General features: G+C 41.2%; 2 protein-coding genes across 2 annotated transcripts in view; both read left to right on the top strand.

Annotated features, from left to right (window-relative positions):
• LOC118416661 overlaps positions 1-3226 on the top strand; it is a 5276-nt gene extending 2050 nt beyond the window's left edge. Inside the window, exon 3 of the mRNA XM_035821838.1 lies at positions 2351-3226. Coding sequence (XP_035677731.1) covers positions 2351-2519 — 169 coding nt within the window. The 3' untranslated portion in view covers positions 2520-3226. The remainder of the gene's footprint in view (positions 1-2350) is intronic.
• The window catches only part of LOC118416653 (mucin-5AC-like), a 151842-nt gene that overhangs the window by 32692 nt on the left and 101073 nt on the right, over positions 1-18077 (top strand). The window lies entirely within an intron of this gene.

Here is an 18077-nt window from a genome sequence, read left to right as displayed (position 1 = left end):
GACACAGAAGTTTTTATGGGGATTTAGTTTTACATGTTTATTATCTTCTGAAAGTTTAGTGATGATACGACAAGTAGCTAGGGAGTCACACTCAACAGTCAGCATCGACCCAGTACAAAAAGAAATGGCCAGCAAAAATGCCATAAAAGGCCATAGAGAGGCTGCTATGGAGGCTAGAGTCAACATCCTACCTATTTTTCCAACAGTGACTGACCAAACCGTGATGAGGGATGCTTCACAAATAGTTTGACCAAAAACTGATCGAAAGTAACCAGTCAGTAATAAGATAGTAACCATAAACAACGAGCAGCGCCTGTCTTTGTTTAGAAACGAACGCAGTAGATCTAATCCTTCGGCTTGACATAATTTATCATAGAGAACACGCCGCAGAGCCCAACTTCTTCTGACGGTGCTGGGGCATTCCAGAACGACCTACAGTGCCCCCGTAGCAGATCGATAATTGACGATAATTTCCTTTGTTGCAGTGAAGTGTACTCTCCAAGTAGAGGTTAGGCTTGTATTGTCACAACACAGTAAAACATAGAAAGCCCGATAGAAACGACTAAAAAATCATTAAAAAAAACAGCCGGTTTTGGGGTGATGTTTAGGCTAATTTTTCTCACTATCTTCTCCTATTCCCATAGATTTTGCCACACGTTTACCGGGTTTTCAGGTGCATCTAGGCGGGATAGCACTAGTGTCGAGGTTGGCACCGTAAGTTTCCCCGGATATTTACCGGCGTGTACACGGCCCGTCCTGTCTGTATGTACACTGTCCCCGTGGAGACCCGGGTTGGGTTACCGCAGAACCACAGGGGACCGAGAGCTAACCACATCGTGAAATCCTCATTACTACAGCCCGCACTGACACCTCCCAATCAGTCAATTATTCAGGCTTTATTTTTGTACACATGTACAATTGACTAGACTGACTGACTGACCGACTGACTGACTGACTGACAATTGTTAACCATTAACCCCTATTGATTTTTAATCAATACAAGACGCATTACAAAATAGAAAGCCCCATAACAACGACTAAAAAACTTTAAAAAAAACAACAACAACCGGAGCCTAACCTCTGCTTAGAGAGTAGTGAAGTGCGGATACCCTGGTGTTGGCGCGTGCTGTCACGCCCAGCATGCCAGAACGATAGCGCTAATCTCCAAGCAGATCTTATGGGGGCATAAAATAGCATCATAAGGCTGGGGAAGAAGTTTAGTCGGCAGAGGAGTTTCATTGGCCATCGCGAAGTTCAAAAACCCAAGTGAATACGATCAGTAAAGATGCCAAGTTGCAAACAAGAAAAACTGACACAGGAGGTGTTTAGTTAAGCACACTTTTTATTGCAAAATATACATATACACAAAAACCAGACAATCTGAAGCGTTGTGTGTGTACAACGCACCTACTGACCTAGTCGATACTTGTCTTCGTCTATTCCAGCGATCTCTGGGGAAAGCCTCCGCTGTGAACTGGCGCGGCTCGCCGCGTTTGTCCCAGATTCTGGCTCGGAAAGGTTGTAAAACTATCATCCCAGCTAGTCTCCAAGCAGAGATTGTATCAAAGCTGCCAAAGGAGTATAGCCGGCCAAAGGGAGATAGCCGGCTAAGGGAGTCAAACGGGCACCGGTGACTTGCCAGCTTTGATACTATTTCCAAGGCACCGTAGGGTCTGCTTGGAGACTACATCCCAGCCAGTTTTCACGTAGGAGTAACCCGTAGCAGATAATTGACGATAATTTCCTTGGCTGTACTGAAGTGCGGACCCCGTGGTGTTGGCGCGTGCCCTCACGCCCCCCTCATTAGCACGCATTGAAAACGGCTCACTTTCACCAAGTACTTCATTTCACTTACTGCGAACTAATTCATGGGATCATTGTTTCCACATCAAGATCATAAACAATTACTCAAGTACCTAAAGACAACTTAAGCATTGTCAGAGAATTAAAACTGGATAATGTATTTTGCGTGATATTGGCATTGTCCCGATATCTTAGTCCCACAAGCAAGCGCCCACGTTCCTCAACAGATCGTTGTTGTGCCGAAGTTCAGCCGCTCAGTTTCGAACACCCTTTGAAACTAGCTATAGCCTTACACAGCTTAAGTCGGATAGTTCAAATTTATTGTCAGTTACAAAATATACCTTTCATTCCTTTTCCATACATAATATCGCCTACATGATTCCTTATATCCACTTTAATTTATAATGCATTATGTTGCAATGGCTTTGTGCACATAATCTACGTATATGTGTGTAATTGAGTGATCACTGCAACTGTTTCCAAAGTTTTCAGTCGTACGTAGCTAGTGTATAAGCGCTAAACCCTAAATCCGTTCTTCAATTTTCAGAACAACAGGTGATTCGACTGTTCATGGCGAGGAGACATGTGACTGCGGAGGCGCTTGCAACTGCCACACTTTCATGTCAAACAAAGAGGAGAACTGTGATATTCCAGTGGGTCGCATCAAAGATGCTATTCGATCAAAACGTGCGTTCGCTGACGATGTGCCGTCTTGAGTGCCGTTCAAAAGGAATTGGAACCTTTTTCATGGACCGAGACCCCGTGCAGCAAGATTCTCCAACACGTCACCTACACGCTTTGAATCCTCCCCACTACGACCGATGCCCCGTTCTCGCACACTGTCTAAACCGTCCACATTGCAACCTGTATATTACGCCAAGTACATGTGATTTCGGTTTGACTACATTTTTCCACGAACAATACATTCAATGGCTTAATCATATTGTGCTAGGGTACTGCCATATGATATTTGTAACACCATAATTCTTGAAATGTGTAATCCAAGATGTAGTGAAGTTGTGATGTCACATGTTGCCAGTAGTCTCTGATTGTTCTTTCTCTCATGTCCATGTTTGACCACTGAGTTTATACCGCAAACGTTTACACATCGAATTGTATCGAGCACAAGCTGAACTTGAATCGTTTGATAAGGGCCATGTGGATTTAAAACTTGTAATAAGAGCTATCAGTAACAAACGAATAGCTTGAAATACTTTGCTGACAAATGTGCAACAAGGCATTGCTAAAATACAACCGATGATTAGCCATATAGTATATACAAGTATAATCAAGCTAAATATAAACTGTAAAGGGTCCATCCCTCTGTATATTGCACCATTTGTATTGTAACCAGTAGTTTTACGTCTTCAGTTGTATAGTTTTCCCTTTTTCCTTGCCAATCAATACACCTAATTGCAATGGACTAAGAGTGCGTAATTTGCGTATGTATGTGTGTGTGATTGCTGATTATATTTGCATATTTATATTTATATTTAAGATTTATCCCAGCTACTGACAGGTCGACCGAGCAAACCTACTGGCTTACCCCAACTACTAGCAGGGCGATCGCCCCCAACTACTAGCAGGGCGATCGCCCCCCAACTACTAGCAGGGCGATCGCTCCCAAGTACTGACAGGGCGATCGCCCCCAAGTACTGACAGGGCGATTGCCCCCAACTACAGGCAGGGCGACCACCCAAAGCTACAGGCAGGGCGACCACCCAAAGCTACCAACAGGGCGATCGCCCCCAACTACCAGCAGGGCGATCGCCCCCAAGTACTGACAGGGCGATCGCCCCCAACTACAGGCAGGGCGACCACCCAAAGCTACCAACAGGGCGATCGCCCCGGACTACAGGCAGGGCGATCGCCCCCAAGTATCCTTCACTTTTGTGAAATCAAGACGACACGACTGGACAATTCAGACTTTGTACGGGGCAATCGCCCCCACAAGTCACTATTCCCAGGACTCGAGTGTCTTGAAAAGTTGCATTCTAATCCAATATGGCTTGATTTTCAAAAAATTTCGCACTGCGTTTTCTGATTATCAAGTCGAAAAAAAAGGAATAAAATGGATTTTCCTTTATTATTTTGGATTCTGTTCATAGTAGAAGCCGTTGAAGTACACACCCCATTAGATTGTAAGCGTATTTCGTGCAATTATCCGGATGGTGCAGAAAAAAATCTATCCAGCTAGACCACGCCACCACGGGATTTGGTGTTTCCGTGCAATTAACAGAAGTGTGCGTTTATCTGTTGTGCAATTAACTGACGTCTAGTGTAATGGGGATGTCCACCAAGCTTCTCTTTGTCTCTCTGTCCCTCTGTCTCTGTCTCCGTCTCTCTCTCTCTCTCTCTCTCTCTCTCTCTCTCTCTCTCACTTCCATTTATGATTAGTCTTCCTGCTCCTCAACAGAAGTGCAATGTGAGCAATTGGTTAAGCAGTCAATTGTGGGTAACCCGTTCATGCCATGCATCGCGCAAGTCGGATGAGCGACAACCAAAGGGTTTCGAACGCGGGAACTGTTAATCCAGAGGCCGAACATAGTACATGATGACTACCTATTGGACAACAAACCATAACCATGTACTTGTATGCCAAAGTAACTGATTCAAGTTGGGATCCCTCAACTGATATACCAGGTTTCCTATGTAATCTGTTGCTCTGTACTCTTCATGGACAATGTGTAATAAAAAGATCACTATGCGCTGTAGCAATTCAAAAGGCCCTGAATATCTTCAACAGATCTTTTACAACATGCATATTGGTAAATGATAATCGTCATAAACATGGTGAAGCAACATATCAAAGAAAAAGAAACATTAACCTTGCAACCATCACCATCTTAATGCTTGTCATTGAGCATAGAATACATTTGCCCTCGTAAGCAAAAAGAAAAATTAGAGAGTTAGTCTCATATGTGCCATGTATAGACTACAAGGCAATGTGAGCTATTGCCATTAAAAACCCTCCTTTCCTATCTACATACTATAAACTGTGATGTTAACTGTGACATGCAGCATGTTCAACGTTTAGTTGCTTTGGGACTTTCAGATGAGTCATTCCTTTCAAAGTGCATCTAAAAGGTAGGAGAATTCTCATGAGAATTGTGAATTGTTGACCACTCACTCTTGACCATGATGTCGTTAATCTTGTGCAATGCCGCCATGTTCATGAAGACTTTAATGATGTAATTGAATGTTGATGAACACAATTTAATGCTTTGGAACAACTAGTGAAATTGAACTGGTCAAAGTGTAGTGTAAGACATTAAATACTGTAATGTCGTAAGCATGAGGAATATATGAAATCTGTCTTGTGGTCTTAAATGCTTACAAGATAAAATGTGAGTTCTTGTAGAAGCTAGTCTTATACGTGTGTACATTCGCAAGGCAACACTAATACAACTGATATCTTGCACTACTACAATGTTAATGTGGACTTCAATGATGTAAATAATTTGATGTTGATGAATACAAGTATATGTCAAGGAGCAACCAGCAAATACGGACTGGCCAATGTGATGTGCAAGGAATTGAATGATTCTACCATTTAAGCGCAAGTATGAGAGTCGAATCATGAAGATCTCCTACAATGTATTTCTTGTAGAAGAGATAGTTTGCCAATAAGGTGATGTTGATAAGTAAAGATATAAAACTGTGCAAAATAATGTGTAAGACATTGAATAATATTGTAATGTTTATGCAATCATGCGTAATGGATGAAACCTAATGCATAGTATGTATTTATGTTTCCGTTTGGGAAAATATTGTTTTTCGTGGTGTGTTCTTTTTCTTCTTCTTTCTTACGTCTTCTTCTTCTATCACTCTTTTGAGGAAGCCTTAGTGGAGAGCCTAATTAATGTTATTGTATTGTGTGTGTAGCTTGACAAGAGGCAAATTACTGAAAGGGAACAACCTGCATGTTCTCAAAAATATTGCCTTTCTCATAAGCAATGCATAATTTTGTAAAAACTAGTATTAGAATTGTAAACATTTTTTACCCATTACAAACCCAAATATGACGGATACTAGTACTGTAACCACCATGCATGATGTACAGTTGTGCGCTGTACCGTAAGAGCCAAGAATTGTTAAGGTTACATGAGTTTTGTTATAAAATGTCTGAATGTTGTAACCACTCAGCTTCTGACTGTTCTGTGGCGTTGTGTGTACATTCAGTGTGTGATGAGAACTTGAAAATATAATTCCTATGGTTTTAATTATTCCAATGAAAATTTTCCATTGGCAGTTTAGCAAAGAAATAAGTATTCATTAAAGTTCCTATATCAGTTAAGCCAAACAATAGAACTCTTTGTGGTAAATTTAAGAAACAGCTTAGCAAGATGCATGATATATGCATATGCTGCAATATACACAATGTCTTACATACATACAAAAATGATAATTTTTGGTATAAGTTGAATGAAAAAATGAATGAATAACCCGTGACTGCATTGCTACAAATAGCCAATCACGTAGAAACAGTGGCATTTGATAATTACAAGAAACTGTCAGTATCATCCGGATTTGTGTGGTATGTTTGAAGTTGTGATGTGTGGGTGAAGCGACAGTTTTCAGTAGCAGAAAGTGCCCCTCCCCTTGAAACAAATCCTGTGAATTTAATAATTTGGTGATCTGATGAGTGACAAACGCCTACATGGTACTCAAAGGACGATGACAAGAAAAACAAAGAACTAGCATCACAATAAAATCACATATTATAAGGAACAACAGAAAATATGCAAGCAAACAACTTAAATCTTTATACATTGTATCAAACTCGAGACAAAATACCGCAATAATTAAATACCAATTAAAATTAATGGCATATTTTTTTGTAATTTCTCAATGGATGATTTATAAAAGGATGAAAAAACAGATATTATGCAATTCCAACGAACAGAACATCAGCGTTTTACAGCAGTGTTTTTCAGGCCTTCACATCCTGAAAACGTTGAATAATCAACATTTCTACCCTAGCCACAGACTAATTAAGCTCTCAGGTGGGAATAACAAAATCGTTGCTGATGATTCCTATTCATGCAGGGAAGATTAATTCCTGATTACCAGGTGTTACTGCACCGGTAATGACAATCTGAGGCACGCTTGGGGAGCTTTCATCTTCTGTTTACGAAATAACGAAGGGAGGCTTTGACGTCAGCAGAATGTCTTCATGAATAGTGAATGTTTGTTATATCAGAGATCGTCGACTCTAAAATCAGACTAATTATTGACATCGCCAAACATACTTTTGGATGCAGGACGTAAGGATGATATTGCAGCAGTGTCAATTTGGACCGCGAGGGACGACTCGGAGACTGCTTATTAGGTGCACAACTGAACACAACTTTATACAGTGAAATATACTTGACAAACAAAAATGGCGGACAAACATAGCTGCTCCCAGAAGATGACAACAACCCAACACGAGGGTGACCTCATGACGTCATCTAACCAAATGTATTGGCGTAACAGATGGTGCCCGCTTTTGGACTTTCGTGAACTTTGCACTCACTTAAATTACAAATCTTTTGATCTTATGAGAATTATGATATACGACGAACACGTACGTAACACCTTTGAAAGATTATACCGGGAATAATAAAAAGAAACGTATAAATAGAAATCAAACAATAGAATGAGACGGGAACAGTATTATTGCACTTATGTAAACAGAAAACTACACAAACAGATTTAGCTTATTACACTTTGTCCTAGAAATCAGTCCTAAAAGTACACACATAGGGGGTCCCCTCGAGAATAGTGTGTTTTATAACCACATAATTTGAAAAAATACCTTCATCTATTATTCAAATTAGATTCTGATTAAAAAAATTACCACGTTATTCTATTGAGAATCACTTTAGGTATCGACGGACTAAAAATTGTAACTATTTGTGGACCCAGCTCCCTGAATTTATTCTTTTTCAAAGTCTTAAACTAAATATGCTTCACCGTTAAAAAACGCTAGGGGGCAAAAGCCTTCTATACTTAATCTCTGCTCTAACAGCTATCCACCACTTATCATTTCCAGATATCAAAAATGGACGTTCTGCTGCCGTACCGTAAAAAGTCGCTAAGGGCCCAAAATGTCGTTTTAAGACCTACAAGATCGATGAATATTAACAAACACAATCGACCAAAGCCTTCTAAAAATATGCTGTCCATTCACACACACACACACACACACACACACACACACACGAAGGCTACCGAAAACATAACCTTCTATCGAAGGTAGCAAACATACAGAAACATTATGTACATGTAATGCGTAATCTCAACAAATACAGCATTATATATATTAGCACATCCCAGCCTCCCATGGGGAAATGCAGACAAAAACTTGAATAACCATTCAGCTAAGGTACAGACCTACAAGATCGATGAATATTAACAATGTTGTTGATGTTTCATATTCATGCGGGGATGATTAACTTCTGATGGCCTTCTGTAGCTGCTCTGTTGAGAAAATCTGTAGCATGTTTGGGGACTTTTCATCTTCTGTTTACGAAATAGCAAACGGAGGCTTAAAAGTCAGAAAAATGCCTTCATGAATTCATGAGAAGTGATTATTTGTTATATCAGAGATCGACGACTCTAAAATCCAAACTTTGTACATGCGATATCCAAGCAGACGTGAAAAGGTTAGGTGTAAGGGTTCTAAAAAAAGTTCCCCCTTTTCACTTGAATTCAATTACAAATCATGCGACTTAGTGATCTATGATATGTAAGAAACACCTTTGTAACGTTATAAGATGAAACAGTTTTAATTAGCTACAGACTAAGAAAGCCTGGAGAAAAGCTACAAAATCATGCATACTACTCTGAATTGTACCTGGTGTAACTGCTCCGTTGAGAAAATTTGCGGAATTTTCGAGGAGCTTTCATCTTCTGTTTACGAAATAACCAAGAGAGGCTTTGAAGTCAGCAGAATGTCTTAATGAATATTGACTATTTGTTATATCAGAAGACGTCGAAGTCGGTCGAATCCATTTTTTAATGTACAAGCATTTTGGTTAATCATGTAGAAAAATAAACTGTCTTACTTAAAACAAATGATTTATTATTTTTGATACCGTATGTGATATTTCACTGCACTTGCGGCACAGGTGTGGCACTGCGGGGTTCGAAAGATGCTCAACGAATTTCAGAGATAATTCTCCTCCGTATACAGAGGCACGTTCTCAGCCGTCCTCTCCAGAATCAGACGTTGGTTTGTAGCTTGCTGTTCAAGTTTCTAGGGTGTTCGCCCATCAAATGACAATGCTGCTGTCGCCATGAGGACACCATTTACTGGCTATTGAACCATAAAATGATGGCGACTTATCATCGAGGGCTAGGTTTACTTTCTACCTGGGCGGATCTTGAAGTCAAATGGGCGTACAAAGTACCATACAATGATAAACCCCACCTGGTATTTGAAAATAAGTGTCATGGTTACAGAATGGGTTTGGGAAATTCATAGATGCACGGTTTTAGCGGCAGGTTGTTCAGCGTGTCTGACGTAACAATTGTAACGTAACAAATTATCATGGAAGCCTATGTGTGTTCAACTTGGTAGTAATCGTTATTCTCCGAGCAGAGGTTGAGTTGTGGAGATATAGCAGTAGTCGGGATTTTTACGGCTATCTCCACAACTCAACCTCTGCTCGGAGAATAGTTATTATAGTACAATGCTAAACTTTCATTCAACACAAAGGTATAACGTTATAAGGATCAAAATATAGTTAAAAATTCGGTCTGTATTGATCTTTTTACAGTCACTGTGGTGGTCTTCAATCCTGAGCACAAATTACATCAAGGAATGTCTTTCGTCAATAAATTGAAAAGTTTCAACAAATGTTTCGCAAGTTAGAAAAGGCGTGTGTATATTTCTGGAGCGGCAGAGTGTAGTGACGACACGAGCAGAAGAAGGCGCGTTATGTTATCTTTTTGGCAAAGAACGTGATTATTTGCCAATTTTTAAACATTTCCAGTTAATTGCTATACTTGTACCGTTTTTTCAGCTCGAATTGCGTTTTGTTCTGTCGCTGTATATTTATATTAAACATTGGTCAAGAGTTTAAAGAGTCTAAGGCTTTACTCACATCAAAAATTCGGCAATTTTTTTGGGCGGTATCAAATAGGTTTGCAGGCCAATAATTATCATTTACATACCGATGTAAAGGATCATGAGTTGTATCTATAGGCTGTGATCTTGGGGTTTTTGGTGGTGTTATGACCCTACATGTTAATTGATTACAAATACAAACTTGATATATGGCTTCCAAAAATGGTTTCCATGTTATTTTCTCCTATCATATCTATAGATGAGCCTAAAGAACTGGTGAGATGAGGTGATAGTAAGCTGGCATTAAGGTATTTTATACATTAATATGGTCATCAAATGAGAGGTACACGTAAAAATACTCTTCGTGACAAAACATATTTCCTTGTCGAATGCTTACTCTCGCAACATGACATTGTGAAAACATAAGTACAGAATCACCATGCAGATTAGATGCTTAGAACAACATGTTAATTACTTATGTCTTTTACAACTGAATTGTTACGCAGTTCATTTGACAAGCGTCAGTAACAGCGTCAGTAACAGCGTCACTACTGCGGCTGATTCTGGCAATAAGCTCTCCCCATTGTTCTGAATAGGGCTGGGTATCGGTACAGCGTACCGGTACAAAACCGGTTTTTCTTATTGGACGGGTCCAGAAAAACCGGACCTGAAAAAATTAGGTGGACCGGATGTTGGACCGATTAGAAAATTAACAGATTATTTTATAAGACATTCTCACGTTTTGGAGCTTGCAGGTGGAAGAAAATAACAAGAGTGAAGTAGAGTAGAGTTTATAGTAATTTCTACCAAGTTTTACAGTCAATCGTACAGGTGCAGTTAGCGTTGTAGGATTTTAAAACGCCAGTATAAATCTAATACTCCACCAAACAGATTTCTTTGTAGTGAAATGGACCATTGGTATGAGTCATACTGAATCAGGTCCAGGTTCAGGTCCGGACCTGGACCTGATCCTTTGGACCTGAACCGGACCTGGACCTGAATTTTCTGTACCGGTGTGACAGCGATCTCGCCCCCCCCGTGATCTCGCCCCCCCGGGGGCGAAATCACTAGCGATCTCGCCCCCCCGGGGCGAAATCACTAGCGATCTCGCCCTCCCCGGCTAGTGATCTCGCCCCCCTACCTCGCCCCCCTTTAGGGATTTCGCCCCCCCCCCCCCAAAAACGGGTTTGCATGACATTTTAGAAGTTGATTGGTATAAATCACAAAATGCAGTTTCAGAATGATATAAATACACGAGTTTGATACATAACTCATAGTATCAACATTCATAGTAGCAGTATTAACGTAATTACATGGTAATAAGATTGTTTCAGACAAGGAGGGTTGGGTCCCTTGTATTCCCATTATTGCATATACCTGAGTCTTGACATAAGATGTATTTCATTGTATTCACCTGTCCTCAAGCAACCTATACATCTCCAATATGAAGTCTCTACCATGAAGTGACCACAAAAGAACTATGTAATGTCTTTATCAATTATGCAAATATTTGGTATTAATTAGAATAACGCACATTTTGGTATATGCACCTGGCCAAGGGATATCTTCACCTCCAACATGACTGTTTTTTCTAGTATTTAGGAACTGATGCATTTACCCGTGTTTCTTAAGACTGGTACTTTACCAGTGTTTGTGTAGCATTTAGCAACAGCTATATTAACTTGCGCGTAGATAGTGTTTATAATGAGAAACTATTATTCACGTGTGTTTTTGTTAGTGCTTTGGAAATGTTTCCAGCACAAGAAAGAAAACACGGTGACAAATTGAAAACATATAGCTGACGTATTCCGTACCATAGACGGTGTTGATTTATACGTTCGCAGTAGCACTGTTTTTATGCCACCTCAGCTGCAAAAATTGTCTTCTTCATTTCAATGTCATGTTTGCACCGAACAATATAGTATCGACTTTCGAGGTATGACATCTTACGGTACGGTAATAAGGTGCCATATAGGTACCAGGTAACACACCATATACGTTACTCCCCAGGTGCAGTATAGTACCAGGTAGCGCACCTGTAATATGTAGTAACCAGCTGTTCTTGGGGGGGGGGGCGAAAACGCTAAAGGGGGGCGAAAACGCTAGTGATCTCGCCCCCCGGGGGGGCGAGATCGCTGGGGGGGCGAGATCGCTGTCACACCGGTACCCAGCCCTAGTTCTGAATGTGCACGCGTAGAGCGCTAGCATAGTGTCAGAGATTGGAGCCTACTATATGTCATGGCAGCACCATTAGAAATTACATGACATATCTACATATATACACAACTGCATTGTCCGTGAGTCCTAATGACGCCAGTATTTACAATTACATGACGTCAACACAATGACATGATGTCAGTATTAACAGTTACATGGCGTCAGTATGTACAATTACATGGCGTCAGTGGTCTCGGGTGACGCCAGATCTTCAGTCCATGTCATGAGCCTCAGCACCTCCGCACTGCGCTTGGGCACTGCCGCTGTCTGTTGGGGGTATTTATATCATAAGCAAAATCAGTATGGATAGCAACGGAGCGAGTAAAAGACGTTGCTTGGTGTAGATTAAACTGCCATAGAGAATCCATAGGAATCTAGGAACTTAAACTGATTCTCACGACTAGTTTGCTGCTGGAGAGACGTTTACAGACGGCATCCGCCATATTTCTGTGACACTTCATAGCTGAAATAATATAGCAGATATGCAGTATGAAAGCTCCCACCAACAGCAAACGTAGTCAAGAGTATCAGTTTTAATTCCTAGATACCTAATCAATAGATCGTTGGATACAATCAATATGCAACATGCAAAACCATCACTATCATTCGCTAAATTAAAAAGATAAATCATATTGCACTGAAACATTATATTTTAGAAACATTCTACTGTCAATTGAAATATTAGTTGGCATCATTCATTAGCAGTATCGGTCTTGAAGTTGAGTGTTCTTACCAATGATGCCACAGGCCTGCAGGAACGTCTGGTGAGACTCTTCCCAGTACTTGGACGCCAGCAGTTTCTCCCTGAAGGCGCGTGCTTCTGCAAACTCTGACTTGGCGTTTTTGATGAAACCCTCGATAGAATCTGCCCATTTCTCTGCATCAGCGTCGGTCTCGGTGTTTCCCTTCATCCTGACGATACAGTGGCGGAACTTGGTCTGCCCAAGCAAGGAAGATAGCTTTTCTATCATCTCTGCAAGGCCCGATTGCTCTGAGATGAGAACGGGAACTCCTGCCGCGATGGCCTCAAGGCCGACCAGCCCGAACGGTTCGGCCCGGGACGGCATCAGGACCAGGTGACAGGCCTCCATGTCTCGACGGATCTCCTCTTGAGTGCCGTACGGAAGCAGGGTGGGTTTGACGCGGCCGGATCTTAGCTTCTCATCCAGGATTCTCTTGCTCTTCTTAAATTCGTTCTCATCGATGCCGCGGACTCTATGCCTCAGTGTGTACTGATTGTGAAGCCATTGTGCCACCTTTTCTATGGCTCCTGCGGCTAGGTCGTGACCTTTCAGCATCTCGACATTCCGCACCCTGCCAATGGACAGAACCACCCTCTCTGGTTTTTGGACTTTATCTTCTTCTCCAAAGGTCACATTTGCTTCACAGAACACCTTTGAAGGCTCAGGTAGGAAGATGTGGTGAGTCACGTGACGCTGTTGGAGGAACCTGTCGTAATGGCGGTGAATCCGCGGTCCTACCGAGAAGACGACATCAGCCTTGCCAATGTCGTCCTGGATGCTGGCTTCCTTCCTCCCCACACCCAGGGCCTTCTCGTCACTCTTGTAGTGCTCTGTCTCCTCTGGCGCCACATGACCGAACATGACAAGCTGAGCGTGTGGAAATCGCTCCTCTTTGATTTTTCTGGCTGCTTTACTTGTGACGGCAACATGGCCCACAATGCAGCAGATATCTGATGGTATGTGTAGAAAGTGATGTTTGTGGTACACAGTCAGCCATTCTAAGGACGGCTTCGCGCTGCTGTCGGGATCAAGACGAGGTTTTAAGAGTTTCACTCCGTCTCGTTCAGCTTCCCTCTCATCTTGTTCAGTAGTCTCCAACACGGTAGCGTAAACCTTGGCGCCAGCGGCGGAGATCATACGCGCCACCTGGCGGTTGATGGTGGAGATTCCGCCCTTTGATGTGCTATATTCTGTGCTGACCAACAGAACTGATCTTTTCGCTAAAAGAAATGTTTGGCAACAGAAAGCACATCTAAATCGTGTTCTTTGTATCTAAGTTTGTAGATACATAGGAAAAATACTAACGTACTTGATGAATAAAATAACGAATCCCAAAAAGTGCAAAAATGGGCAACGGTTTAATAACTTGCTATTTTAAATGTTGTCCAAATCTATGACATTTCCATTCATGGCAAAATCTTGAGTCCATAACAAAAATGGAAAAAAAAGGAATTTCCTTTGAATTTGTTACTTTTCTTTAAAAACTTATACAGCTTGACTATACGCGATACGTTTCTATGCTTCTAGGTGATTCGACTTCAAAACAAGATTTTGAAACATTCTGATTGAATTTGCCTCTGAAGTACTGCAATGAATGTCTACATTAGGTTTTTCTTACCTGAGTCCTTAGGTGACGTCCGTGTGTCTGCATCAGCAACTTCTGGCTCCGATTCACCGCTGTCGCTGTCATCTGCAGCAGCTGGGCCTTCTAAAGCTTTGGAACCAACAGTATGGACAAATTGATTAACCAGCTGCTAGTGTTTCTTACAAAAAAATAGTCTAAGTGTTGGGGTTTCCAGACCCTCCTAAAATAGGGGGCACTACTTCTATTTTTACTATACTTTGTTTCTTTCCTCTCAATAAACCATATAAATCTATTATCAATGAAGAACACTGCAAGGACTAACGAACTGCAAGGGCAATAACGCAATAAAATGCATTTTCATAATTTTTTTGGTATCATTTTATCTAAAACATGAGATATCCTGACAAGATCAGCATCACCCAGAAAAGAAAAAAAAAATGTTATCTAACTGTCACTACAGGTAAGTTTATGACTTGGTATTGCCTATGGTGCTGAACCGACTTTTCAGCTAGCAAGCTAATTCCTCACAATATATCTATGTTGTTCCTATACCTTTAAAATATAGCACATATGAAGGTAATAAAAAAGTAATAAAGCAATAAAAACATACAATTTCCAAATTACTTCAATAAAACTAAACCTAACACCATCAGCATAGCTCGTACCCTGAGTATACAGTTCCTGATAGGTCCTGACAAGATCAGCATTGCAGACCAAGAAAAAGGAACATGGGTAAATGTAGGACGCGGGTGGGTGGGTGATGGTTTTTGAGGCACGACATTTGTAACTCCTGTAACTCCCAAAGGACTCATCATATGACCACTAATGTTTTAGAGAATCATGTAGACATAATATTTGAATATTGTAAAAATAGTACGCTATTATAATGTAATATGACGTATTTATGACGTGTATTATTTTCAGTGTATTGGCTGGAACCATTATAAACGGGTATTCCACTTCAAGGTATGCTTAAAAATGTAACAACTGCAGATAACATGATAATACAGAAAAATTTTTTCTAGTTGTGCTGCCAATAGAAACCTTTATGGCGTCATACATATCTAAGCTAATACCAGATTGGTATTGGTATTAAACCCTTTACTTTTCAGAAATACATTTTTCGCAACAAATAGTCACTAAAGACAGGTTTTTGTCCACTCCACACCTGTGTCTAATTTCATGTCATTCCGCTTAGGAACGCGACCGAGATGAATTACTTTTTTTCTTGAGTTACCCCAAAATGTAAGGAGTGAAGGAGGCCCTGCACATCAGAGCTCACCGGCCCACACTCAACAGAGACGGGGGGCGACATAGACTTTCTGATATCTATGACCCCCTCCTGCAAAAGTGGCGTCTTCCTGACGTCACTGCTGGAGTGAGAAAGGGTCATTCTGTGAACAAGGTCGACGGAGATCGACCGAAAATTTAGGGGTAAGTCCCTACATTATCTTTGTGTTGGAATGAAAGTCGCAGTGGTGGTATTGGCCCATGCTACCTTTGTGCCAAGTTCAAGCCCATGTGGGTCAAAATGACATACATTAATCAATTTGAAGATTAGAAAGGAGAGGAAGGTGATGAATTTCTATCGTCTTTAATTATTGAGCTGATGCTGCATGCTTACAGTGATTTAACTTTGTAGCAGTTACCAGTAGTTTGTACAAGAAACTTTTAGTTGTTGACATGACATTCCACTGCAGAAGGGAATGTTATTTTCCAATAGATAATGTATCAATGAATACATGATCAGCCGACCTTTCATGGAATTCCTCTTGTGGCGAATTACGCAACGTGTGTTTGTAAAACAATATGACACTTACTATCCCATGCAGACCCTACGCATTCATTCCCTATACGTATAGAAAATATCGTGAATATTTTCGGCATAAATGAGGATCGCTAAGCACACCAAGAAGGTCAGTTGTTCACAACGCATCAAGGAACACATAACAAGACGTGTTTTTCTTAGCGATCTTGAAATTTGCTTTGTAGCCTAACTTAAGTCAGGCGATGTCAGGCACATTGTCAGGCACACAGGCTGAGATTGATTAATTTAATTAGAGGGTACTCGAGGATACTTAGAGAGTTTTGTAGAAGACTGAATGCTTTTTCATGCGAGTGGGGCTAACGGGTACTTTATCGTAAAATAATTACGTAGCATGGGTCTACCAAAATTGCGAAAAGGAACGAAAAGGAACGAAAAGAAACAAACGTTCCTTTTCGTTCCTTTTCGCACTTTCCGTACTTTCCGATTTCGTTCCTTTTCGTTCCTTTTCGTTGTAATAGACTTGTAATAGACTTGGTAAGAAAAGCAAACTAAAATAGAATCAATGAGAATATAAGGAACCGCTACTGCGGGCGTTAGAACCTATGAAACGTGTTTTATTTTACTCAGAATTTGGCAATATCAATTTTTACGGCGCTGTTTTAGGCTGTTATGTTTGTGTGGCTAAATTATTCTCTGAAGATCAGCGAAATACAAGGAAACAGAACTGAGATAAGAAAGTAATGACTAAAATTCAGTTACTGGTGGGTGGTAGATAAATATCGATTAATGTGACATTTTCAGAATGAGGCAAGATTGTAGCGTTGTTGTTGTATTTGGGTGGCTTCTATTCTTCCGCATGCAAATGACGTGCGTTTGTTTACGTCTAATAGAAATCCGGTCTGGAATAATATGCTAATAAACTGCTGCCCCATGAGCATGACAGCTCCAATCAACAGGGCCCACAACATGGTTTTCTGGAGACTGGAGACATATCTTCTTGATCGTTCACGACAAAAGAAAAGCTGTGAAAGGATAGATGTATACTTTCTACCAAGGAGCTTTCATCACGTTGTACCATGAGTATTCATCATTTTGGCGGGAAGAAAGGGCCAACGTGAGGAATTTGTGCAAAGGATACTGGGAAACTACGGAGAGATTTGGCTGGTGACCCACGTCTCCCGTGCAGGTTCGGCAGAAAAAGTCTTTGGAACCAGGCTTCGAATTGAAATCAACGCGGTGTCCCGATTGCCAGGAGCCACTTATAAGTTAGGCCGGGAGCACCAGAAAACGAGTTTGTGATATTTTTGGGACCGTAGAAAAACAATCTACACCAGATTGTCAACCCGTCAAACGTTTTTTCAGGCGCGCTTTTACCCCCCACCCCCCGCCCCCCGAATTTGATCTGTGACAGCCCGCGTGGGAACCCGGGACGCACTGATTCGTGACTCCGCCCATCGCCTTTGATTTGTATTTAGCTATTTCCACGGGTGCACTTTCCCGCCGGTTCGCCGTTGAACCATTGGAGCTCTAGGAATTTCGTGGTACAAGCCCCAAAATGCAAAAATAGAGTCCGTTGCAAATGCATTTGCCGATCACAGTACCGTTACCTTAGATTCCCATCGATTTTATTTCACTTTGCTTCATACTTCGTTCCTTTTCGTTCCTTTTCGCACTTTCGTTACTTTCCTTTTCGTTCCTATCCAATCTTTTCGTTCCTTTTCGGTCCTTTTCGCACTTTCGGTAATTTCCTTTTCGGTCCTTTTCGCACTTTCGGCACTTTCCTTTTCGCTCCTTTTCGGTCCTTTTCGTTCCTGTTTGCCCCGTTTCGCGCCATTTCGAGCCCTTCCCGACCTAATCACAGTCACGTTGTACTGATGAAAAACATGAATGTTTTCTTCAGCCATT

Source organism: Branchiostoma floridae, chromosome 5 (assembly GCF_000003815.2).
Source record: "Branchiostoma floridae strain S238N-H82 chromosome 5, Bfl_VNyyK, whole genome shotgun sequence".
NCBI classification, from domain to species: domain Eukaryota; kingdom Metazoa; phylum Chordata; class Leptocardii; order Amphioxiformes; family Branchiostomatidae; genus Branchiostoma; species Branchiostoma floridae.
The sequence above is the reverse complement of the archived record's forward strand: the minus strand, read 5'-3'. Positions and strand labels throughout refer to the sequence as shown.